General features: G+C 49.9%; 1 protein-coding gene across 3 annotated transcripts in view; it reads left to right on the top strand.

Moving 5' to 3' along the window:
• The window catches only part of bmpr2b (bone morphogenetic protein receptor, type II b (serine/threonine kinase)), a 490,709-nt gene that overhangs the window by 380,874 nt on the left and 83,798 nt on the right, over positions 1-26,037 (top strand). For all 3 annotated transcript variants that reach the window (XM_072483685.1, XM_072483695.1, XM_072483676.1), the window contains exon 4: positions 11,058-11,168. In XM_072483685.1, coding sequence (XP_072339786.1) covers positions 11,058-11,168 — 111 coding nt within the window. The remainder of the gene's footprint in view (positions 1-11,057; positions 11,169-26,037) is intronic.

Below are 26,037 nucleotides of genomic sequence, written 5' to 3'. Positions count from 1 at the left end.
CTGGAGACCTCTTCAAATTGATGCAATCATATGAACACAATTTAACGTGGAGGCACCTTTTTGAAGTTCTGGGAGGGTTTGGGTTTGGGCCAAAATTAATGGGGTGGGTGTGATTGGTGTATGCGTCCCCCATGGCTAGTGTTTGAGCGAACGAGACGAGTCTGGGGTATTTTGGGTTGCATAGGGGGACGAGGCAGGGGTGCCTGTTGTCGCAATTGTTGTTTGAGTTGGCAATTGAGCCCTTGGCGATGGCCCTCCGGTCGTAGGCAGAGTGGCAAAGGATTGTGAGGGGGGATAGGGTGCATCGGCTATCATTCTATGCAAACGACCTGTTGTTGTTTCTGGCGGACCCGTTGAAAAATATGAGCAGAATTATGGGTTTATGGGAGAGATTTGAGGTGTTTTCCGGCTATAAGTTGAATGTATGGAGGAGTGAGGTGGTCCTGGTGAACGGGGGGGGGTTACCATTTAAAAACAAATCTATTTTTTAATCTTTTATTATCACAAGAAGGCTTACATTAACACTGCAATGAAGTTACTGTGAAACGCCTCGTAGTCGCCACATTCCTGCGCCTGTTCGGATACACGGAGAGAGAATTTAGAATGTCCAATTCGTGTAACAGCACATCTTTCAGTGGGTTTCAGTGCAGTGGGTTAGCACTGCTGCCGCACGGCGCAGGGGTCCCAGGTTCGATCTCGGCTCTGGGTCACTCTGAGTGGAGTTTGCATATTCTCCCTGTGTTTGCGTGAGTTTCGCCCTCACAACCCAAAGATGTGCGGGGGAGGTGGATTGGCCACGCTAAATTGCCCCTTTATTGGAAAAAATGAATTGGGCATTCTAAATTTTAAAATAAGATGGAATTCAATGCACGGGGTGCGGGGAGAAGATGTTTAGGTACTGGCAGGTGCAGGACTTTACGCGCGAGGAGCCACCAACGTTCCATCAACTACCAGAGTACACGCTGCTGGACAAGCTGCTGCTCTCAGATGAGGTAAGGGAGGGTAGGATTGGTAACATATAAGGGTGGTTGGGAAAGCAGGGTGAGGCGCGGGTGGAAAGGATTAAGCGGGAGTTGGGAAGGGAGATAGGATGGGGCTCAGGTGTGAGGCGATGCAGCGAGTGAATTCGGCTTCTTCCTGTGCGAGAATGTGCTTGATTCTGTTTACAGTGGGGCACATGACTCGGGCTCGGATGAGTGGGTTCTTCCCAGGGGTAACGGATGGAAATGAGAAGTGTGGGCGGGTCCGGCGAACCACGTTCACATGTTTTGGGGGGGTTGCAAGAAGTTGGAGATCTTCTGGGAGGCGGTGTTTGGGACCTTATCGAGGATAGGGGAGCGGAGATGAAGCTGGAACCCATGGTGGTGATCTTTGGGGTTTTGGAGGTGTCGGAGTTGTTGGAGGGCCGATGTCATGGCATTCGCCTCTCTGATTGCCCGGCGACAGATTCTTTTGAACTGGAGGCCGGATACGCCACCAGGAATTGCGGCTTGGCTGGGAGACTTGTATGAGCTGCTCTGGTTGGAAACGATTAAATTTGTCTTGAGGGGGTCGGAAAACAGCTTTGAGGTACAGTGGAGGCAGTTCATGACGATATTTGAGGAGCTCGTTGCGGAGTGGGGGGGAAATGGTGAGGGGATTAAAAAGGGAAAAATGGTACACTGTTAACTCTGATTTGTTGGGGGCGGCATATGGCGCAGTGGTTAGCACTGGGACTACGGCGCTGAGGACCTGGATTCGAATTCCGGCCCTGGGTCACTGTCCGTGTGGAGTTTGCACATTCTCCCCATATCCGCATATTATATTTACAGCATGTTGAATGGCGATTAATTTTGATTTGATGGCTGGGTCTGAAACACGTAATAGATTCTGGGTGGGATTCTCCGATGGCGAGTCAGATTGTCCGCACAGTCGTGAACGCCGTCGCGTTTCATGGCGGCGCTAACAGGCCACCGGCAGCATCGATTCAGGTACCGAAAAGGGGCCAGCAGCGGAGCCGCGAGAAACGCGGTGGGCGTGGTGGCAAAGCGGCGCCGTCATCGCGAGACTCCCGGATGATGCGGCGCCGCGTCATTTTATGTGCGCGATCGGCGCACAGGCCCTGACACAGAGAGATGGCTGCGCCCTGCTGTGCCGCTCCCAGGTTCCGGGACAATGACCTGGAGACACTGCTGGACGCAGTGGAAGAGCGGAGGGTGATCCTGTGCCCAAGACGTGGCCACCGGCACCCAGCCAGCAGTCAGGCGCAGCTGGCGTGATGTGGGCATCGCTGTTAGCGCTGTGGGGCACACCCCACGCTCGGGAGAGCAGTGCCGCAAGAAGCTCCATGACCTCACGAGGGCAGCCAGAGTAAGTACCCTGAGAGTCCCCCTGGGCCACCCCCCACCCCAATCACATCGTGCCGCACGCCCCCCCTCCCTACCCACGCAGGAGGGGGGGCACCACGTACCACACAACCCACATGGGCACCACACCGCCTTTGCGAGCTCCCATGGCGTGGTGCCCAGTGCCCCCCCAGTCATAATGTTGCCAACATCTGCGCGTCTTGCTGCTGACTGCCTAACTCTGATGGTTCCCCCCTCCCGCAGGATAAGACAGCCCACAACCATCGTGAGTGTGCAAGAACCGAGGGGGTTCACCTGTTCAGTACCTCCTCACCGTCCATGAGCAGAGGGCTCTGGACTTTGCTGGGGGAGCCGCCACCCGGGAGGTAGCGCCATGCCAGGTCGGAGGCGCAGTACCAAGTGAGACTCCCCTGCCTGGCTACACTCCCTCAGCCCCTCACCTCCCCCCTTCCCCCCCTCACACTGCGCCCCCTCGACCCCCCCTCACGCTCCACCCGCTTACACTGACCCCTCCACCCTCTAACCCCCCCTCACACTGCATCCCCTCACACTGCCCCCACCACCCCCTCACACTCCCCTCACAATCCACCCCCTCACCCCCCCTCACACTGCCCCCTCCACCAACTAACCCACCCCCTCACACTCCACCCCCTCACACTGCCCCCTCACACCCGACTCCGCGTGTCTAACGATACATGCTTTATTGTGTATTCCAGGGCCAGCCGCCGATCGTCTCGGAACGTCTCAGACAAGCCCACGTCCATCCGCCCACAGGGATGCACGGCAGGGAGGAGGAAGGAAGACGGACAGGAGGGCCCTCTTCCGAAGCTGGGCCACAGGAGACGGACGCACTGAGGACCGACACAAACGACACTGACGGACACAGGATGGACAGTCAGGACACTGACGGCCATGAGACGGACAAAGAGAGGACAGAGAGCCAGGACAGTGACGGACAGAGGACGGGGATTCTGGACAGTGACGCACAGAGGACGGCCAAACAAATGATGGACAGACCGGACACGGCCCCTCACGTGGGCCGGGGACAACATCCATCGGTCCAAGGCTCGACCCAGGAGACCCCAGACCTGGGGTCCGATGAGGACATGGACCTTGCGTCACAGCTGTCACCCACACCCTCCACCGTCGCAGATACCCTCACCTCGTTTGGGCACAATAGTGATGAGGCTTCTGGGACACTGACTGGTGCGCACCACACAGCCAAACCGGTACAGCAGGTGGAGGGAGGAGAGGCCGAGGGGCCGGGCGGTCGGAGGGCAGCCCAGCCCCAGCACCCAGCTGTCGCCCAGACGGTTCCCGGGTTCCTGGACTTACCAGACCCACCCACAGACCCTATGCGTTTGGAAACCCAGGGAGTTGACAACGGGATGATGGCCGCCTTCCAGCATCTGCCGACGCAGTTGGAGGAGTCCATCCGCATCCAGGAGCAGGGAGTGGTGCCGGCCATGGCTGACACCCAGGCCGACACCGCACGGGTGGCGTCCGCGGTGGAGGCAATGGGGGCAACGGTTTCGTCCATGGGTCAGGTTCTGCAAGGCGTGGGGCTTCATGTGCACGCGTCATCCGTGGCCCAGGACAGGGCTGCCCTCTCGCAGGCAGCGATGTCCCAGAGTCAGCTGGACATTGCCGCCGCGCTCAGGGGTCAGGCCCAGTCTCAGCAGGCCATGGCCCAGTCTCAGCAGGCCATCGCTGAGAGCGGCGGCCTTGCGCATGTGCTGGATGGTGTCGCAGAAGCCCAGAGGGAGGTTGCACAGTCCCTGGCAGGGATGGCGCACTCCCTGAGCTCCATCGCTGCGAACGTTCAGACCCTGGTTGATGCCACAGCGGGCCTCCAGGACTGGCAGCGCCAGGTGTCGGTGGTGCCATGGTGTTTGTCTCCGCTCGCGCCACCGTCCCATAGTGAGGCGCAGGGGCCACCGGGCTCCCCGAGGGAGGAGGAGGTTCTAGGGCTCGTCCCGGTGACTCATGCAAGGGAGGTCCCGGAACACTCGGACTCCCCCCGTTCCATCGCTGGTGCATCTGGTGGGCAGGGGGCAGAGCAGGGTGGCACCACACCATCCAGCACGCCCGCCGAGCAGCCTGGCCCATCCAAGCCGGGCCGTTCCAGGAAATGCGTGCCGACGGGGAGCCAAGTCGCAGGGCAGGAGTCTCAGTAGTCCGCCTCCACTCCTGCTGTACCGTCTGGGGAAACATCAAGGCGTAGTGGTAGGGCAAAGACGTTCGGCACGTAGTAAGTTGGCATGGGTGCAGGGCACAGCTTAGTTATAGGGGCTAGGGCACTTGTATGTGAATGTCACAATTAAAGTCACTGTTACACCAAACCTAGATGCCTCTGTGCTATGTCCGGTGCCTGAGGGGTCATGAAGGGGATCGAGTGGCGCTGGGGTCGAAGTTCAGTACAACGGTAAGGCCGGGTGTGTGTTCCCCCCCCCCTCCGTTGTCCTCAGAACACCAACACCAGCTACCCCACATGGCCATGTGATGGAATATCCGTGACGCATACAGGAACCACCCAGGTGGAGGGTGTAACTGCCGCCATGAGTCCGACATTGTCTAACGATCCAGAGCTCACAGTTCATCGCAGAGCGGGTTGTCATCATTCAACATGGCATTGATCACACCCGCTTACACAAGCAATTACCCCTGTTATGCCGCAGGTGTAAGGTGCTGTGAAAGTGGTGGTGTGGGAGCTAGGGTTGTCGGATGGTGCGGGAGGTGGGGGGTGCTGGGTGGTGCGTTTGGGTGGAACGGTGGTGCAAGTGCCTTGCTCAGCGATGCCCTCCCCCTAGTTGGTGAAACGTGCGCCGATCAACGCCTCACGTGCTCGCTCGCCAAGCCGGTGGCGCTGTGCAGCCTCCCGTCCATATCCAGCCCTCATGTCGCGCCTGTGCCCCCCCCATCCCCCTCCTCCTCATGTACAGATGTGTCGCCCTCATTGGACTCCCCCTGTGCCTCCTCCTCCAGGACATCGCCCCTCTGCTGGGCTATGTTGTGCAAGACGCAGCAGAGAACAACTATGCGGCTGACCTTCTCCGAATGGTACTGGAGGGCCCCACCAGAGCGGTCCAGGCACCTGAAGCGCATCTTCAAGAGGCCAAAGCACCTCTCGACAACACCCCTGGTTGCTGCATGAGCCTCATTGTAGCGGGTCTCTGCGTTGGTCTGTGGGCCTCACTATAGGTGTCATCAGCCACGACCGCAACGGGTCACCCCTGTCGCCCAGCAACCAGCCCCTCAGCCGGGGGGGGGATATCCCTCGAACATTCCGGGAATGAAGGATTGCGCCAGTATAAAGGCATCATGCACATGTGCATGATCTTCATGAGGTGGTCGCAGACCACCTGAATGTTCATGGAATAGGTCCCCTTTCTGTTCATGAACACGTCCCTGTTCTCCGATGGTCGACACATGGTGACGTGCACCCTATCAATCACCCCCTGGACCATTGGTATCCTGGCCACGGAGGTGAATCCCGCTGCTCGGGCATCCTGGTGTGCGCGGTCCTCTGGAAACTGGATGTACCGGTTGGCGATGACATACAGGGCATCGGCGACTGCTCGGATGCACCGGTGCACCGATGCCTGGGGGGTACCGGACAGGTCCCCGCTCGGCGCCTGGAATGACCCCGTCACGTAGAAGTTGAGGGCAACCGTCACCTTGACGGCCCGTTCTACGTGATGCCAGGTGTGCCGTGAGGTGGCATATATGTGCGACGGTCTCCCTACTCATCCGGAGTCTCTTCCTGCATGCCCTGTCTGGCAGGTCCTCGAAGGACATGCGGTGACGGTAAACTTGGGGCTGCTCTCTTTCTCTCCCCCCCCCCCCCTTGCAAATCAAGATCAGTATCCTTGTCCTGTGCATTCCCAATGATGTGGTGGTCATCGTCCCCCTCCGCCTCCTCTTGCACCTGTCCGGCGGGCGGGCCTACACCTGAGCGGGTGGCACAGGGCCCTCTGCAGCCAGTCCCTCTGCTGCAGCCGCCGCTGCTGCAGCTGCTCTGAGCTGTCTGCGTCGACGCTGCCGAAGGGGCACCTGCAGGGCAGCGGCTCCCGCCACGGTGGCAAACACCGCTGGCTGGTGTCCAAACATTACGATCTGCAGGAGGGGCGCACCCAAGGTCAAGGCGTGTGGCCGCGTTGGATGGCGGCGCCAGTGGCCTTTGCCCATCAGCATGACCTCAACTTGCAGGGGTGGCTTTGCCACTGTCCTGCCATGGCAGGCCGGCTGGCATGTCGCTCCCGCGGAACCCCCCCCCCCCCCCCCTCCCCCAGAACATGGAGGTTCCCTGCCCGTCCCCTCACCTCCCCCCGAACATGACTGCACCCTCTACCCCCCTCCTTTCCCACCTTCTCCTTCCCCCCTCCTTCTACACCCTCCCCTCCTCCTTTCTCTCTCTCCCCCCCCCAAACATGGCGGCACCCTTCCCCAAACACCCTCCCGCGCCAGCACTGGTCGTGGAAACCACAACATGCTGCCTCCGAAAACGCCGGCTGCTCACCTCCTCACTCCGCACGACTGGCTGACGAATTTATTTTGCATGGGGGAACCGCAGGTCACGACGGGCTTCGGCCCATACGGGCCGCTGAATAGCGGGGGGCCCCGAGAATCGCAAGACTTAGCACCTCAGGCGATTCTCTGGGAGACGCTGCGCTGACCTCGATGACGCCGTTCTCGCCATTGGGAGAATGGCGGAACAGCGTCGGACCGGCGTCGCGCAAAAATCCGGCGCGAACGGCGATTCTTCCTAACGGCGCGGCATGGGAGAATCCCGCCCTCTGTGACTCAACTTGATGGAACGGTGGCTAAGAATTCTACTTGTAGTCATGTTAAACACTGCCAATCAACAGTGTCCGAACTTTGATTCCTTGTGTGTACTAGGCTAGCAGATCTCTGCCAGGGTTTCAATCGGAGGTGAAGAACATTGGCTTCAGTGACCCCTTACTAAAGCGAGGGAACATCTGCTGGAATTCATGTAAAATCAAGACAATTACCCATTAGCTCATTCTTCCACAGGACCTCAAATTTGTAGAACATCTTCCTCAATCTTTTAGGTGTCACTGGTAGCACCCATCACTCAAACTCAAAAGGGTATGGCTTCAAGCCCTAGTTCAGAGAATTGAGCACCGTAGTGGTCCTTTAATCTATAGTGCTAAATTGTCTGAAGTGGTGTTCTTTAATCAACAAAGGTACTCAGGTGATCACAAGCACTGCCAAGTAGAGAATGTAAAACATTTTTAAATTTGTTTTTATATAAATTTAGGGTGAGTACCCAATTCATTTTTTTTCCAATTAAAGGACAATTTAGCATGGCCAATCCACCTATTGCACGTCTTTGGGTTGTGGGGGCGAAACCCACGCAACCACAGGGAGAATGTGCAAACTCCACACAGTGACCCAGAGCCGGGATCGAACCTTGGACCTCGGCACCGTGAGGCAGCAGTGCTAACCACAGTGCCACTGTGCTGCCCCCGAGAATGTAAAGCATTACCAGTCGAGCATCCCAGGTTTAGTTCCTCGTCTGTGTTGCTGCTTAACATTAAAATGCTTTGGTTCTACTGCAATTTTCCTCGCACATTGGTAGCTGCGATACACTTCACGTCAACAATGTAAAATGGCAGATTTTCTTTTCCTCTTCAGCAGTCAATGAGACAGCCAGTTGCACCCCTTCTTGCTTTGACAAGCTGATTCAGTACAAAACACCTCAAATACAGACCTTCTAGTTGGATTGGCTCAGTATCAACCAGGGATATCTTTGATAATAGAACATTTCATCACCGTATGAACATATCGTCTAGAATGCCCACCAGAAAATAGTGGAGCTCAGCCAGCCATGCTGGCAGCTTGATGAGCAAACTTGGCATTCGATGTTGTAGGCATGTTATTCATGCCAAGACCAGAGGTTAGCAAACTTGCCCTCAGGTTTGAAAGGCACGTTTTAATAATAGGCCGACTAGCTGCTTCCTTTGGCAAGATGTATATAATTTTTTATGGTTACTAGATTAGATGTTCCCTTTGTGAGATTTATAGATGGACCATTAAAGCGATGGCCAGGTGAAATTTTTATACTGTGTTCACTTAAAATGTGAAGAAACAGCTGGCAGATCAGTTATAGATAGTGGCGGCACGGCAGAACAGTGGCTAGCACTGTTGCTTCACAGCTCCAGGGTCCCAGGTTCGATTCCCGGCTTGGGTCATTGTCTGTATGGAGTCTGCACGTTCTCCCTGTGTCTGCGGGGTTTCCTCCGGGTGCTCCTGTTTCCTCCCACAGTCCAAAAGATGTGCAAGTTAGGTGGGTTGGCCATGTTGAATTGTCCAAAAAGGTTAGGTGGGGATAGAGTGGAGGCATGGGCTTAAGTAGGGTGTTCTTTCCAATGGCCGGTACAGACTTGATGGGCCGAACGACCTCCTTCTGCACTGTAAATTCTATGATTCTATGAGATTCTGATTTTCTGAATCTGGGTATGTTTAAAGCAAGCCTTTGAGTCATATAACACAAGGGTGGAATACCGATGGATGGAGGTATGTTAGAACTGACAAATCAAGTGCAAACCACCTTGATTAGGTTTCTAGCACCCTCAGTTGGTGTGCTGCATTGTCTGAAGTAATGTTCTTTGGAAACTCTGTCCTGTCATCTGTTTGGACAGTTCAGTGGGAATTGTAAATGCTGCCACAGACCCAGGAAACCATAGACTGCTCTCCCCTTTGAGAGCTGACTGGTGGTGATTTAACCTGGGTGTCACCACACCACAGGCGAGAGTCAAGGTTGAGAAGGTGAAGCCTTCAGGAGGAACCTCAGCTAGTACAGGAATTAAACCTGCACAGTTGGCGTTGTTCCGCATCACGAACCAGCTATCCAACCAATTGAGCGAATTGACCCCAGTGGGAATCACAGAACCTAGGGCAGCACTATTCAAAGAACAGCAGGCAGCTATATGGTGTCCAGGGGCAGCACGGTGGTGCAGTGGTTAGCTCTGCTGCCTCACAGCGCCGAGGTCCCAGATTCGATCCGGGCCCTGGGTCACTGACCATTTTGGAAAAAAAATAATTGTGTACTCTAAATTTATTTTTAAAAAAGGAAAAAAAAGCTTTATGGTGTCCAGGAGAACATTTGTCTCTCAACCAAAGCCACCAAAGCAATCTCTTACAATATCTCCAAATTTGCAGATGACACTAAGCTGGCTGGCAGTGTGTGCTGTGCGGAGGATGCAAAGAGGATAGACTGGCTGAGTGGGCAGATATTTGGCAAATGCTATATAATCTCGGTAAATGTAAGGTTATCCACTTTGGTGGCAAAAACAGGAAGGTAGATTAATGTCTGATTGGTGGCAGTTTAGGAAAAAGGAAATGCAGTGAGACCTGGGTGACATGGTGCAATAGCCACTGAAGATTGGCATGCAGGTACAGCAGGAGGAGAGGAAAGCTTTTTAGAAATATATTTATTCTCCTTTTTCACATTTTCTCCCAAATTTACACCCAACAATAAACAACAATCAGTAACGAATGCAATGTCAATTCCCATATCAGTAACAACGATCCCATCCTCCCACCAAACCCCCAAACAGCAGCCCACATGTTAACATAAACAAATGAAAAAAAGGAATCATGAATCACCCAGAGTCACCATTAAGACATACAGAGGAGGTGAGGAAAGCTAATGGCACGTTGACCTTCCAGTCCAAAGATGTGCGGGTTAGGTGGATTGGCCATGCTAAATTGCCCCTTAATGTCAAAGGTTCGATGGGGTTATGGGGGTGGGGCAGTGGAGGCTCTTTCCAGGAGCCGATGCAGACTCGATGGGCCGAATGGCCTCCTTCGCACTTTAAATTCTATGATTCTATTATTCTTAGCGAGAGGATTTGAGTACAGGAATAGGGATGTCTTGCTGCAGTTATACAGAGCATTGGCGAGGCCACACCTTGAGTATTGTGTGCAGGTTTGGTCTCCTAGCTTGAGGAAGGACATTCTTGGTGTTGAGGGTGTCCAGCGAAGGTTCACTAGATTAACTCCCGGGATGGCAGGACTGACATATGAAGCAAGATTGGATCGACTGGACTTGTATTCACCGGAGTTTAGAAGAATGGGAGGGGATCTCATAGAAACATATAAAATCCTGATGGGACTGGATAGGCTAGATGTGGGAAGAATGTTCCCGATGTTGAGGACGTCCAGAACTAGGGGTCACAGCCTAAGAATAAGGGGTTAGCCATTCAGGACTGAGATGTGGAAGAACTTCTTCTCTCAGAGTTGTGAACTTGTGGAATTCGCTATCACAGAAAGCTGTTGGGGCCGGGTCGTTGGATATATTCAAGAGGGAGCTGGGCGTGGCCCTTGCGGGTAAAGGGATCAAGGGAAAGCCAGAGTGTGATACTAAATTTGCATGATCAGCCATGATCATATTGAATGGTAATGCAGGCTCAAAGGGCCAAATGGCCTACTCCTGCACCTATTTTCTATGTTGTGCTGTTAGTGGGATCTTGTGATCTGAAAATGTCTGCTGTTCTTGCTGCTATAGTAGCAGTGTGCAATGTGATTCATGGGATATGAAGTACTTTGAACATTTGAGAGCTGTTAATAAGGTGCAAGGTTAGCAAAGGCAATTCTGCCTTTCTTATTTGTACATTAAAGTTTTTATCTATACTCGCTAAAGTGCGTGACAACACTGTAATTTATTTTTATTTTTCTGTGTTCTAGGTACTTGGAGACCGCACTACAAGGAGGAGACAATTGTAATTGCTTTGGCATCGGTGTCTGTCGTAGCTGTCCTGATCGCAGCTTTCTTCTTTGGGTATAGAATGCTTGCAGGTGAGTGTCTGCAATTAATCTTGCCGTCATTCCTCCTAGTTTAAAGATGGTTCAAAGCTTTCATTTACCATCCCCAACGAACATTGTAAGCATTATTTAACAATGATCTTTCCCTTCTGAGTTTCTTCTTCGCCTTCCATTCTCCTTTCATCTGATTCCACAGGTACCAGCAATTTCGCAGTTTCTTGCCAATGTAACCATTCTTCATACAAGTGTCTGCACATTTTCTTTTTAATCCTGCACAGTTTAGCTACATCCTGTCCTCACTCAAGCTGTATAAGTGAGCAAAGTATAAGCAGAAAAAGCTAGAAATACTTGACAGGCCTGTTGAGAAACAGGTCCAAGAACTTCCCTCAGGACTGGAAAATATTTACAACTGAACAGCATTTAAAAAAGAGCAGAATAAGAGAAAGGAGGGAGAAAAGAAAAGATGTATGACCTCAAACTCCCTATCCGTTGCCTTTTTAATTCTCTATTGCAGACTCCTTTCCTGCACCCCTGAGACAGTGACTTTTGCTCAGGTAAAATTCCACAGATGTCAGTTGCCCTCCAAAACGGCACCCAAATAACCTTTGTTATATGTAAACTTTGACGATGAGTGTCAGGCATGTTACCTGCTAGTTAAAGGCATCTCACCCTATGCCCACACACAGGAACTTTGCAGTAACAGATATTGGACAATGACCAGTAGCAAGAGATGTTTTCTCTCCCCCTTCCTTGGCTCAGGTAGCATGACCAATTGTACCAGCCCCAACAGTTGAAAAAAGTGATTGAACTTGAGACCTTCTTGTCTGCATGTCTTAGTGGTACCTGTGGCATGTATTAATCCAGTGAGTCATTGGAAGAGTTTACTTTTTGAATGTATTACTAGCATATTGAAATAAATAGGAGCTACGACTTGGAAAGATATCATTCAACCTAATCAGTTTGTGTTGGTTGTGCAGGTTAACTGTCCTAATCATATATATAGCCACTGTGTCCTCCATATCCCTTAAACCCATTTTGCTTCATACACCTATTCAATTTAATCTTGAATGTCGACAATTTCTGCCTCAACCATGAATCCTCAGAGTGAATTCCACATCTTGAAAACTCTCTTTGTGAAGAGGGTTTCTCCTGCTTCCTGTTCTAAATCTAACATTTAATCTCTTATTAGTGGTTTCTTATTGAACCTCCATCAGAAAAGGGTCTAATTCTAACTACCCCCCCCCAACTATCCTGCATATTGCCACGCTAATCTGTGATGTTCTGAATGACAAAGCAGTTCCACAGAGCAGGTAGGTTCCCAATGAATCTACATTGTGCTCTCGCTAAAGCATCATTATCCTCCAGTGTAGAGCCCAATACTGAACACAGCACTCTAATTAAGATCCAATTAAGGTTTTATAAGGGATCATTATTACCTTGTGGTTTTTATATTCTGTACCTCTTGCAATAAAATCTGCTTGATTAACCTGAGCTGTTGCCTTTAATGTCCTGTGAGTCTATGACCTCAAATCCCTTTGCTCTTCCACAGCAGAAGCCTCCTACCATTAGGAGTTTAAAAAATTCTGACGAAAGACTGTTGACCTGAAATCTGTTTCCCTTGCCAGATGTGCTGTCTGATCTGCTGAATAACTTTAAAAAAAAATATACATCACCTCACATTTACTGATTTTCAGTTCGATCTGCCACATTTTAATCCATTCCCCCACTGCATCAGTGTTACTTTGAACTTCTGAAGAAATAATTATACCCATTACTTTTTGGCATCATCTGCAGGCATTTGCACCATTTGCTCCAGGTCTTATCTAAATAATTGTCCCAGTGAACAGAAGCAATCATACAACTGAATGTGTGGAATGCTCAGAAAAACTGCCCATCAATGAGAGGGTGGTGAGTTTAATAGCAGGTTGTAAATGTATTTCACTAACATTCAGTGTGAAATCTTAGTTTTTGCCTATACATACCCAGGCTTTCTTGAGTGTAGGAAATATCTTGGACCAAAACCAATGGTGAGAAAGAGGAATCACCTCCAACTTGCTATACTACCATCTAGTGGTCAAATCACATATTCTGATCAAGAGCTGTGGATTGAGGCTAGGCAGATGTGGCATGTTATATCAATATTTTTTAATTCTTTCATGGGATATGCGTGTCACTGGCCAGGCCAGCATTTATTGTTCTTCCCTAATTGTCCTTTTTTCAAAAATATTTTATTCAAGGCATTTTCATATAAACAAACAAAAGCAGAAAAACAACCATGCAACATTATAAACAACCAAAACCCATTCCCCCTCCACCACTTCCCCAATACCTCCCCGTCTCCCATCCTGTCTTCCACATTTTAACCCCTTTACTCCCCCCACCCCACTCCCCATTTGTTGATCCCCTCAACTCTCCTTAAAGAAATCAATGAACGTCTTCCACCTCCGAGTGAACCCATCGACTGACCCTCGCGACGAACTTGACCTTCTCCAGCATCCGGAATTCCGCAAGGTCACTCACCCACACCCCCGCTTTTGGCGGCTCCGAGTCCTTCCACCCGCCAAAATCCGTCTCCGGGCTATCAGGGAGGCAAAGACCAAAATATCGGCCTCTTTCGCTGATCTCCCGGGTCTTCCGACACCCCAAATATTGCCACTTCTGGACTCGGGGCCACCTTCACCCCCAACATCTCGGACATTAAATCCGCGAACTTCTGCCAGAACCCCCTCAGCTTCAAACATGCCCAAAACAGGTGGGCGTGATTCGCGGGCCCTTTACTCACCACGTGTCCACACCGAAGCACCCTCCAGTCCCAAATGCTGCCTCCATTGCCCCACACCCTTAGGGCCAACACACCCACTGGGCTCATGGCCGGTGAGAACGGCAGAGGCACTGACCACAAAGCCCTTAACCTCGTTCCCCTACACGAAGCTGCCTCCACCCGCCCCAATGCCGACCCACCCCCATGATCCATTTCCTAAGAATGGCAGTGTTCCCCGCCCAATAGTATTTCATCATGTTCGCCAACCTCTCCTCGTCCCTGCTCCAGGAAAGCCCGCCTGACCACGGGGCCTTCCCCGCCACACAAACGCAGAGATCAGCACATTAATCTTTTTGAAGAATGCCTTCGGGACGAAGATTAGGAGGTTCTGAAACATGAGCAGAAACCTTGGCAGCACCGTCATTTTTACTGCCTGCACCTGTCGCACCAGCGACAGCGGCAGCACATCCCACCTCTTGATGCCCCCCTTCATCTGCTCCACCAGCCTAGTCAAGTTCAGCTTGTACAGTTGCACCCATATCTTTGTCACCTGGATGTCCAAGTAACTAAAACTTGCCCCCACTACCTTTAACGGCAGTTCCCCTAATCTCCTCTCCTGCCCTCTAGGGAACACCTGGAACAATCGGGAACACCTCGCTCTTTCCCATATTCAAATTGTACCCGGAGAACCGGTCAAATTCCTTCAACATCCCCATAATGTCCCCAATACTGTCCAATGGGTCCGAAATGTATAGCAGCAGGTCATCCGCATTCAGCGAGATCCTATGCTCGACGTGCCCCGCGCAATCCCTCTCCAGTCCCCCAACACCCTAAGCACCATTGCCAGTAGCTCTATCGGCAAAGCAAAGAGCAACGGGGAGAGCGGACAACCTTGCCTCTCCCCTGATGCAGCCCAAAATACACACTTGCGACCGGTGTTTTGTAAAGCAACCGGACCCAGTCCACAAACCCCTGCCTGAACCCAGACCGCTCCAGCACTTCCCACAGATATTCCCACTTCAAACACCCTCTCCGCGTCCATCGCCACCACTGTCTCCACCTCCTGCCCCTCTGAAGTATAATTAAGCAGCCTCCTCACATTCGCCGACAACTGCCTCCCTTTAACAAAACCTGTTTGGTCCTTGCCTATCACCCCGGGACGCAGTCCTCAATTCGCGAGGCCAACACCTTGGCCAACAGCTTGCCGTCGGTGTTCAGTAACGGGCGGTATTCCCTGCCTGCGGATCGGCCCTCCTTTGACTGTGTCCGCAGCCGCCACGCCGAGTTCCCGACGGATGAGACCACACGTGACCGACGGCGTTGGGAACTCGGCCAGTCGGGGGCGGATCATCGGGGGCCTGAGGCCTTCGATGAGGCGCACGGTGTACTCTCCGAGCGAAAGCGGCGCCAGCCCCAATTTGGTCTTGAACGGGGTTCTCCGGCCAATCGCCAAACGCGATTTCAGTGTCGGCGACCGTAGAATCCCGGCCAGGGATACATAATCGGACGATTAGTGATCATCATAAACAATAATTGGAACTCAACAATTAAAGATAGGGTGTGGACCTTCTGGTGATTGGGATGTGCTGAGTAGTCTCACATCAGTTGGCTCTCCTCCGAAAGACAGAATTTATAGGCACTTTGAAGCTAATTTAGTCCACAAAATCAGTCTAAAATATCTCCTCACCCTTAACAACTAGAAATACACCAAAGATGCCCCTGAACTCCAGGGTTTCCCTTCTAGGGGCCAGACAAACAATCAGAGTATACCAGGACATTGGGGTGGACCTGACAAAGCACAGGGCAGAATTTATTGAGGCAAAATCAGCCCTATACAAAGACAAAATTAAATTTGGGATGCTGTACCCAGCCAGGCTCTGGGTAACACGCCAGGGCAAGGAACATAACTTCACTGTTCTGCAGAAGCAGTCGAGTTTGTCCACAAGAGCGGCCTAGACAGACAGCAAGGGAGACAGCGATAAAGAAGGCACAGAGGAGATAGAGAAGAACCAATGGATGATTTTGCACGGGACTGCATTGCCACATTATGAACAGTGGGACCAGTCATAGAAAGGAGGGAGTGAGTGCAGCAGACTGCAAGAGAGGGTGAGGAGGAGATAGAGGGGGCAACAACAGCATGGGCATAGGAGGAGTTCGGACCGACCCCAGGAGTGGTGTCACCACACCATCGGGAAAGCTAGTGCCAGGAGGTATGAGGGAGGGGAGGAGGGGGGGTGGGGCATGTCTCCCACCAGGGAGAGAACGTCAGGTGGGGGTGAGGGACACAACACCATGGAGGGGAAAGCAGAAGGGTAAACAGAAGGAGATGTACGGCAGGCCATGGGGGGTGGGGGGCAGCAAGGGGGGGGGGGGAAACAAATCCGCAGGGGGGACAAAACGACAGGGGGCGGAAGTGCTTTATTTAGACTGGCTTCAGCAGGTCAATATCGGAAACAAGGAACAAGATGGCACCGCAAATAGCCACTTTGGAGGGTCCCGGAGTGCCAGGGGCTCACCCACGAAGCATTCACCCTCTTGGCCGACAAGGTCTTCTGCCAGAAAATATCACAGGCCATAGATGAGTTTATCACTGACAACCACATTCTAGGAGGCACTGAAGGCTGTGATTAGAGGAGGAATTATCGCTTATAAGGCACGCAGAGATAGGGAAGAGAGGGCGGCTAGGCAGAAACTAATCGACTCCATTCTGGAGGTCGACAGAAGATACTCCGAGGCCCGACTGTAGAACTTCTGACCGGGAGCAGAAAGCTACAAATGGACTTTATTCTGCTGTCCACCAGGAAGGCACCAACTCCGCCAGTGACGGGGGGGGGACCTTTTAATAACATGGAGACAAGGCTAGCTGCCTGCTGGCTCACCAGCTGAGGAAGCAGGCAGCCACGAGGGAAATAGCACAGGTGCAGGATAGCGGAGGCAGACTGGTAACCAAACCAAAAACGTTCAATGAAGGGTTTAAGGCCTTCTACCAGGGGCTGTACACCTCCAAGCCCCCTGACGAGGACTCGGGGATGAAACAGTTTCTCATGGACTGGACATGCCAGTCATTGGGGACGATAGGAGGAGGGGGCTGGACGCAGCACTAGGACTGGGTGAGGTCATAGAGAGCATCAGCAGGCGGGTTTCTTCCGGACTTCTACAAAAATCTGCGACGGCACTGGCCCCACACTTGCGGGGAATGTTCACAGACTCGCTAGCGGGGTGCACCCTGCCTCCAATACTAACACAAGCCATCATATCGTTGATGACCCAAGAAGGACAAAGATCCAACAGACCCATTTCACTGCTCAATGTGGAAACGAAAATACTTCAAAAATCCTCGCTAAGCGGCTGGAAAATGAGTCCAGAGGTGGTCGCGGAAGACCAAATGGGCTTTGCTACGGGTAGATAGCTAACAACAAACATCAGACGATTGCTGAACGTGATAATTACCCCATCTGGGGAGAGAACACCAGAGGTGCTCGACTCCCTGGATGCAGAGAAGGCCTTCATCAGAGTCGAATGGAAGTACTAGAGCAGTTTGGGCAGGGGGCAGAGTTCACCTCATGGGTGAAACTCTTGTACAAGGCCCCCAAGACTAGGGTACGGACCAACACCACCAGCTCTGAATACTTCCAGCTGCACAGGGGCATAAGGTAGGGATGCCCACTGACCCCACTCTTATTCGCCCTGGCAATTGAGCCATTGGCCATTGCCCTCAGAGCGGCGAGAAGCTGAAAGGGAATCAGAAGAGGAGACACAGCACTCTACGGATAACATGCTCCTCTACATCTCAGACCTGCAAAGCAGTTTGGAAAGGATCATGAAGCTCCTGAGAGAGTTTGGAGCCTTCTTGGGCTACAAGCTCAACCTGAGCAAGAGTGAAGTCTTCCCTGTGAATCCGAGAGGGAGAGGGACAGAGCTGGGGGACTACCATTCAAACTAGCCGAAAGCAAATTACGCTATCTGGGGATCCAGATTGCACATGTCTGCACACCGATACACAAATGGAGCCTGACCAGTTGGCAGAGGAAACGCCTACAGAGATGGGATACACTCCTACTCTCCCTAGCGGGGAGGGTACAGACGAACAAGATGAACATACTTCTCAGGTTCCTCTTCCTGTTCAGATCCATAGCGATCTACATCCCCAAGGCCGCCTTCAATGAAGTCTACAAAATGATTATGGCGTTTGTGAGATACATAGATTCATAGAAGATAGGAGCAGGAGGGGGCCTTCTGGCCCTTTGAGCCTGCTCTGCCATTTATCACGATCGTGGCTGATCATCCAACTCAGTAGCCTAATCCTGCTTTCTCCCCATAGCCTTTGATCCCATTCTCCCCAAGTGCTATATCTAGCCGCCTCTTGAATATATTCAATGTTTTAGCATCAACTACTTCCTGTGGTAATGAATTCCACAGGCTCACCAATCTTTGGATGAAGAAATGTCTCCTCATCTCTGCCCGAAATGGTTTACCCTGAATCCTCAGACTGTGACCCCTGTTTCTGGACACACCCAGCATTGGTAACATCTTCCCTGCATCTACCCTGTCTAGTCCTGTTAGAATTTTAGAAGTCTCTATGAGATCCCCCCTCATTCTTCTGAACTCCAGCAAGAACAATCCTAACCTAGTCAATCTCTCCTCATATGACAGTCCCGCCATCCCTGGAATCAGTCTGGTAAACCTTCGCTGCACTCCCTCGAGAGCAAGAACATCCTTCCTCAGAAAAGGAGACCAAAACTGTGCACAATATTCTAGGTGTGGCCTCACCAAGGCCCTGCATAATTGCAGCAACACACCCTGCTTCTGTACTCGAAACCTCTTACCATGAGTCTTCTTTACCACCTGCTGCACCTGCATGCTTACCTTCAGTGACTGGTGCACAAGGACACCCAGGTCCCACTGCACACTCCCCTCTCCCAAGTTACAACCATTCAGGTAGTAATCTGCCTTCCAGTTTTTGCTTCCATAGTGAATAATCTCACACATATCCAAATTATACGGCATCTGCCATTGATTTGCCCACTCACCCAACTTTTCCAGATCATGTTGTAGGATCCCTACATCCTCATCACAGCTCACCCTCCTACTCAACTTGATATCATCTGCAAACTTTGAGATGTTACATTTTGTTCCCTCATCCGAATCAGTAATATATATTGTGAATAGCTGGGGTCCCAGCACTGATTCCTGTGGCATCCCACTAGCTACTGCCTGCCAATTTGAAAAGGACCCATTAATTCCTACTCTTGGTTTCCTCTGCCAACCAGTTTTCTATCCACCTCAATACACTTCCCCCAATCCCTTGCGCTTTAATTTTGCACAATAATCACGTGGCTAAACAGCTGGTGTAGGAGGGAGGGTTTCTGTTATCTGGACCACTGGGAGCTCTTCCGGGGCAGGTGTGACCTGTATAAGATGGACGGGTTGCATCTAAACCGGAGAGGCATAAATATCCTGGCCGCGAGATTTGCTAGTGTCACACGGGAGGGTTTAAACTAGTATGGCAGGGGGGTGGGCACGGGAGCAATAGGTCAGAAGGTGAGAGCGTTGAGGGAGAACTAGGGAATATGGACAGTGTGGCTCTGAGGCAGAGCAGACGGGGAGAAGTTGCTGAACACAGCGGGTCTGGTGGCCTGAAGTGCATATGTTTTAATGCAAGGAGCATTACGGGTAAGGCAGATGAACTTAGAGCTTGGATTACTACTTGGAACTATGATGTTGTTGCCATTACAGAGACCTGGTTGAGGGAAGGGCAGGATTGGCAGCTAAACGTTCCAGGATTTAGATGTTTCAGGCGGGATAGAGGGGGATGTAAAAGGGGAGGCGGAGTTGCGCTACTTGTTCAGGAGAGTATCACAGCTATACAGCGAGAGGACACCTCAGAGGGCAGTGAGGCTATATGGGTAGAGATCAGGAATAAGAAGGGTGCAGTCACAATGTTGGGGGTATACTACAGGCCTCCCAACAGCCAGCGGGAGATAGAGGAGCAGATAGGTAGACAGATTTTGGAAAAGAGTAAAAACAACAGGGTTGTGGTGATGGGAGACTTCAACTTCCCCAATATTGACTGGGACTCACTTAGTGCCAGGGGCTTAGACGGGGCAGAGTTTGTAAGGAGCATCCAGGAGGGCTTCTTAAAACAATATGTAAACAGTCCAACTAGGGAAGAGGCGGTACTGGACCTGGTATTGGGGAATGAGCCCGGCCAGGTGGTAGATGTTTCAGTAGGGGAGCATTTCGGTAACAGTGACCACAATTCAGTAAGTTTTAAAGTACTGGTGGACAAGGATAAGAGTGGTCCGAGGATGTATGTGCTAAATTGGGGGAAGGCTAATTATAACAATATTAGGCGGGAACTGAAGAACATAGATTGGGGGCGGATGTTTGAGGGCAAATCAACATCTGACATGTGGGAGGCTTTCAAGTGTCAGTTGATAGGAATACAGGACAGGCATGTTCCTGTGAGGAAGAAAGATAAATACGGCAATTTTCGGGAACCTTGGATGACGAATGATATTGTAGGCCTCGTCAAAAAGAAAAAGGAGGCATTTGTCAGGGCTAAAAGGCTGGGAACAGACGAAGCCTGTGTGGCATATAAGGAAAGTAGGAAGGAACTTAAGCAGGGAGTCAGGAGGGCTAGAAGGGGTCATGAAAAGTCATTGGCAAATAGGGTTAAGGAAAATCCCAAGGCTTTTTACACTTACATAAAAAGCAAGAGGGTAGCCAGGGAAAGGGTTGGCCCACTGAAGGATAGGCAAGGGAATCTATGTGTGGAGCCAGAGGAAATGGGCGAGGTACTAAATGAATACTTTGCATCAGTATTCACCAAAGAGAAGGAATTGGTAGATGTTGAGTCTGGAGAAGGGGGTGTAGATAGCCTGGGTCACATTGTGATCCAAAAAGACGAGGTGTTGGGTGTCTTAAAAAATATTAAGGTAGATAAGTCCCCAGGGCCGGATGGGATCTACCCCAGAATACTGAAGGAGGCTGGAGAGGAAATTGCTGAGGCCTTGACAGAAATCTTTGGATCCTCGCTGTCTTCAGGGGATGTCCCGGAGGACTGGAGAATAGCCAATGTTGTTCCTCTGTTTAAGAAGGGTGGCAGGGATAATCCCGGGAACTACAGGCCGGTGAGCCTTACTTCAGTGGTAGGGAAATTACTGGAGAGAATTCTTCGAGACAGGATCTACTCCCATTTGGAAGCAAATGGACGTATTAGTGAGAGGCAGCACGGTTTTGTGAAGGGGAGGTCGTGTCTCACTAACTTGATAGAGTTTTTCGAGGAGGTCACTAAGATGATTGATGCAGGTAGGGCAGTAGATGTTGTCTATATGGACTTCAGTAAGGCCTTTGACAAGGTCCCTCATGGTAGACTAGTACAAAAGGTGAAGTCACACGGGATCAGGGGTGAACTGGCAAGGTGGATACAGAACTGGCTAGGCCATAGAAGGCAGAGGGTAGCAATGGAGGGATGCTTTTCTAATTGGAGGGCTGTGACCAGTGGTGTTCCACAGGGATCAGTGCTGGGACCTTTGCTCTTTGTAGTATATATAAATGATTTGGAGGAAAATGTAACTGGTCTGATTAGTAAGTTTGCAGACGACACAAAGGTTGGTGGAATTGCGGATAGCGATGAGGACTGTCTGAGGATACAGCAGGATTTAGATTGTCTGGAGACTTGGGCGGAGAGATGGCAGATGGAGTTTAACCTGGACAAATGTGAGGTAATGCATTTTGGAAGGGCTAATGCAGGTAGGGAATATACAGTGAATGGTAGAACCCTCAAGAGTATTGAAAGTCAAAGAGATCTAGGAGTACAGGTCCACAGATCACTGAAAGGGGCTACACAGGTGGAGAAGGTAGTCAAGAAGGCATACGGCATGCTTGCCTTCATTGGCCAGGGCATTGAGTATAAGAATTGGCACGTCATGTTGCAGCTGTATAGAACCTTAGTTAGGCCACACTTGGAGTATAGTGTTCAATTCTGGTCGCCACACTACCAGAAGGATGTGGAGGCTTTAGAGAGGGTGCAGAAGAGATTTACCAGAATGTTGCCTGGTATGGAGGGCATAAGCTATGAGGAGCGATTGAATAAACTCGGTTTGTTCTCACTGGAACGAAGGAGGTTGAGGGGCGACCTGATAGAGGTATACAAAATTATGAGGGGCATAGACAGAGTGGATAGTCAGAGGCTTTTCCCCAGGGTAGAGGGGTCAATTACTAGGGGGCATAGGTTTAAGGTGAGAGGGGCAAAGTTTAGAGTAGATGTACGAGGCAAGTTTTTTACGCAGAGGGTAGTGGGTGCCTGGAACTCACTACCGGAGGAGGTAGTGGAGGCAGGGACGATAGGGACATTTAAGGGGCATCTTGACAAATATATGAATAGGATGGGAATAGAAGGATACGGACCCAGGAAGTGTAGAAGATTGTAGTTTAGTCGGGCAGTATGGTCGGCACGGGCTTGGAGGGCCGAAGGGCCTGTTCCTGTGCTGTACATTTCTTTGTTCTTTGTTCTTTGTTCTTTGACTTTGTCAAACGCCTTCTGAGAGTCCAAATATACCACATCGACCGGCTCCTGTCAACTGTACTGGTTACATCTTCAAAGAATTCCAACAGATTTGTCAAGCATGATTTCTCCTTCATAAATCCATGCTGATTAAGACTGATCCTGCCACTGGTTTCTAAATGTTCCACTACAAGCCCTTGATAATGGATTCAAGAATTTTTCTCACTATCGATGGTAGGCTTACTGGTCTATAATTCCCTGCTTTCTCTCTACCTCCCTTTTTGAATATTGGAGTGACATCAGCTACCCTCCAATCTGCAGGGACTGCTCCAGAGTCTATAGAATCCCAGAAGATGACCACCAATGTGTATACTATTTCCAGAGCCACCTCCTTAAGCACTCTAGGATGGAGATTCTCAGGCCCTGGGGATTGATCCGCCTTCAATCCCATCAATTTTCCCAGCACCATTTCTCTACTAATGTTGATCTCCCTCAGTTCTTCCCTCTCACTATAGCTTTCATTCGCCAACATTTCTGGTATCTGATTTGTGCCCTCTTTTGTGAAGACAGAACCAAAGTATGTATTCAATTGCTCAGCCATTCCTTTGTCCCTTATTATGCATTCCCCTGTTTCTGTCTGTAGGGCCTACATTTCTTTTACCAATCTCTTTCTCTTCACATATCTATGGAAACTCTTAGTGTCAGTCTTTATGTTCCCTGCAAGCTTACTTTCGCATTGTACTTTCCCCTTCTTAATCAATCCCTTCGCCCTTCTTTGCTGAATTCTAAACTGCTCCCAATCCTCAGACCTATTATTTTTATTGGCCAATCTGTATGCTTCTTCCTTGGATCAGATACTGTTTCTAATTTCCTTTGTAAACCCTGGGCCCTCTTACCCATTTTGCTTTTGTGGCAGACCGGGATGTACAGTTGCTGTAGTTTCCCCATGCTTTCCTTGAATGTTTGCCATTGCCTATCCACTGCCATCCCTTTAAGTAACTCTCCCCATGTTTGCCATTGCCTATCCACTGTCATCCCTTTAAGTAACTCTCCCCAATCTATCAAGATCAACCGACGTCCGTCTCATATCTTCATAGTTCCCTTTAAGATCCAGCACCCTAGTCTCCGAATCAACTACTTCACTCTCCATCTTGATGAAAAATTCTATCATGCTATGGTCGCTCATCCCCAAGGGGTCTCGCACAGCCAGATTGGCAATGGTTCCCTTATCATTACAGAGTACCCAGTCTAAGATGGCCTGCTCTCTAGTTGGTTCCTCCACATGTTGGTCAAGAAAACCATCCCATATATACTCCAGGAATTCCTCCTCTACGGCATTGTGGCTACTTTGATTTGCCCAATCTATGTGAAGATTAAAATCACCCATGATCACCGATACTCCCTTATTACATGCATCTCTAATTTTGTGTTTAATGCAATTCCCAACATCACCACTGCAGTTTGGCGGCCAATGATGACACCCACTAATGTTTTTTGCCCTATGGTATTTCTCAACTCTATCCATACAGACTCCACATTGTCAGAACTACTATCATTTCTCACTACCGTGTTAATTTTCTCTTTAACCAGCAGTGCCACGCCACCACCTTTTCTTTCATGTCTGTCCTTCCTAAACACTGAAAACCCTGGGACAGGGACAGAAGAACCCAAGGATCCCCAAAAATGTCCTGCAGAGAAGAAGAAACATGAGGGGGGCCTGGCCCTCCCAAGCCTAACACTGGGCAGCACAGCGGAAAGAACCAGACATAGAATGGGTGAGGATAGAGGAGAGCTCCTGTACAGGGATGACCCACCAGGCTGTTGTCACGGTAGTGCTCCCATCCCCACCACAAATTGACAAAGGCGGGGAGGGGAAGGGGAAAGAACTGCTTAAATAGGTAACAATTTCCCATTGTATAATATGAGACCTAAGAAAATATCTTAAAACAACAAGGCGTTGTGTGTGTGTGTGTGTGTGTGGGTGTGGGGGGGGGGGTCAATATCAATGGAAATTTCTTGTATATTGTACCCGATGCACACACCCTTGTCGACTGTACAATATATAAAATGAAAAACGGCAATAAAAACATTTTCCCCAAAAATGATAGGGTGTGGAAACTTGTAGATTAAACAAAATTGACAGGGGTGGATATGGGACAGTCGTGTAGACCGAATATGTGGTGAACTGTGCCAAAGTACAGAAAGAAACAAACTTGCAAAGTGGGTTTAAAAAAAATCTGCAAATTAAATTTAATATCGTGAAGCAGCAGGTGGTGGGTAGGAGGAATAAAGAAGTTACTTGCCCCTGAAATGTAAGAATCAAAATGGAACAGAGCAAAGAAATATTGGAAATCAAATGCATAAATCACTACATATGAACAAGGGTAGTTTTTGGGGTTGGCATATGTGTATCTCAAATAGGAACAGGAGTAAACTATTTGATTCTTCAGGCCTTTTCCACTATTGAGTGAGATCATGACTGATCTACAACTTAACTCTATTTACCCACTTATCCCAATATCGTTTAATTCTTTTGGACCACAAAAGTGTATCATTCCCATATTTAAAATCACAATTGATCCAGCTGCTTGCAGAGGAGTATTCCAAATTTCTCCCAGCCTTTGTGGTAAAAGTATTAAATATAGCAATGCAAGTTGGTACGGTCATAATAAATACTGGAGATCATTTCAGGTGGAAGAAAATACAAAAGTTAAAATAAAGAAGTTCAATATTGTATTAGATCAAAGGAAGTGGCTTATAATGTTGCCAGAAAAAGTGATAAGCCAAAATTGGGAAAATTCAGAATCCAGCAAAAGGTGACTAAGAAACTGTTTTAAAAAAAGGGAAACGCGAATATGTATGCAAGCGAGTAACATAAAGGCAGATTGTAAAAGCTACTTTAGGTCTGTGAAACGGAAAAGATTAACCAGGACAAATGTGGAGGAAGATGGGAGAATTTAGAATGGAGAATAGGGAAATGGCGGAGAGACTAAGCAATTATTTTGTGTCGGTCTTCATGAAGGAAGAGAATTTCCTAGAAATTCTAGGAACCTAGGGACTGGTGAAAATGAGGAAAGGAAAGAAATTTGCATTAAGAAAGAGGCAGTACTTGAAAAAAATAATTGGATTAAAGGTTGAGAAATATCCTGGACCAGACGAGCTGCACCCCAGAACTTTGACGGATTTGGGTAGAGATAGTGGATGCATTGGTGGTTACCTTTCAAAATGTTATAGATCCTGAGGAAGTTCCTGCAGACTGGAAAGTGGCAAATGTCACCCCACTACTTCAGAAGGGTGGGAGGGAGGAAACTGAGAACTACACACCTGTTAGTTTGATGTCAGTAGTAGGGAATATTCTAGAATCTGTTATAAAGGATGTGATAACTGGACACTGGAAAATAATATGATTGGGCAGAGTCAACATGGATTTATAAAAGAGAAATCATGTTTGATAAAATTTGGAGTATTTTGAGGATGTTACTTGTGGCATAGATAAAGGAGAACTAGTTGATGTCTATTTGGATTTTCAGAAGGCTTTTGGTAAACTCTCACACAGGTGGTTGATAAACAAAATTCAGGATTGGCAGTAATATCTGGTATGGATTGAGAATTGGTTCACCAACAGAAAACAG

Source organism: Scyliorhinus torazame, chromosome 2 (genome assembly GCF_047496885.1).
Source record: "Scyliorhinus torazame isolate Kashiwa2021f chromosome 2, sScyTor2.1, whole genome shotgun sequence".
Taxonomy (NCBI): domain Eukaryota; kingdom Metazoa; phylum Chordata; class Chondrichthyes; order Carcharhiniformes; family Scyliorhinidae; genus Scyliorhinus; species Scyliorhinus torazame.
The sequence above is the reverse complement of the archived record's forward strand: the minus strand, read 5'-3'. Positions and strand labels throughout refer to the sequence as shown.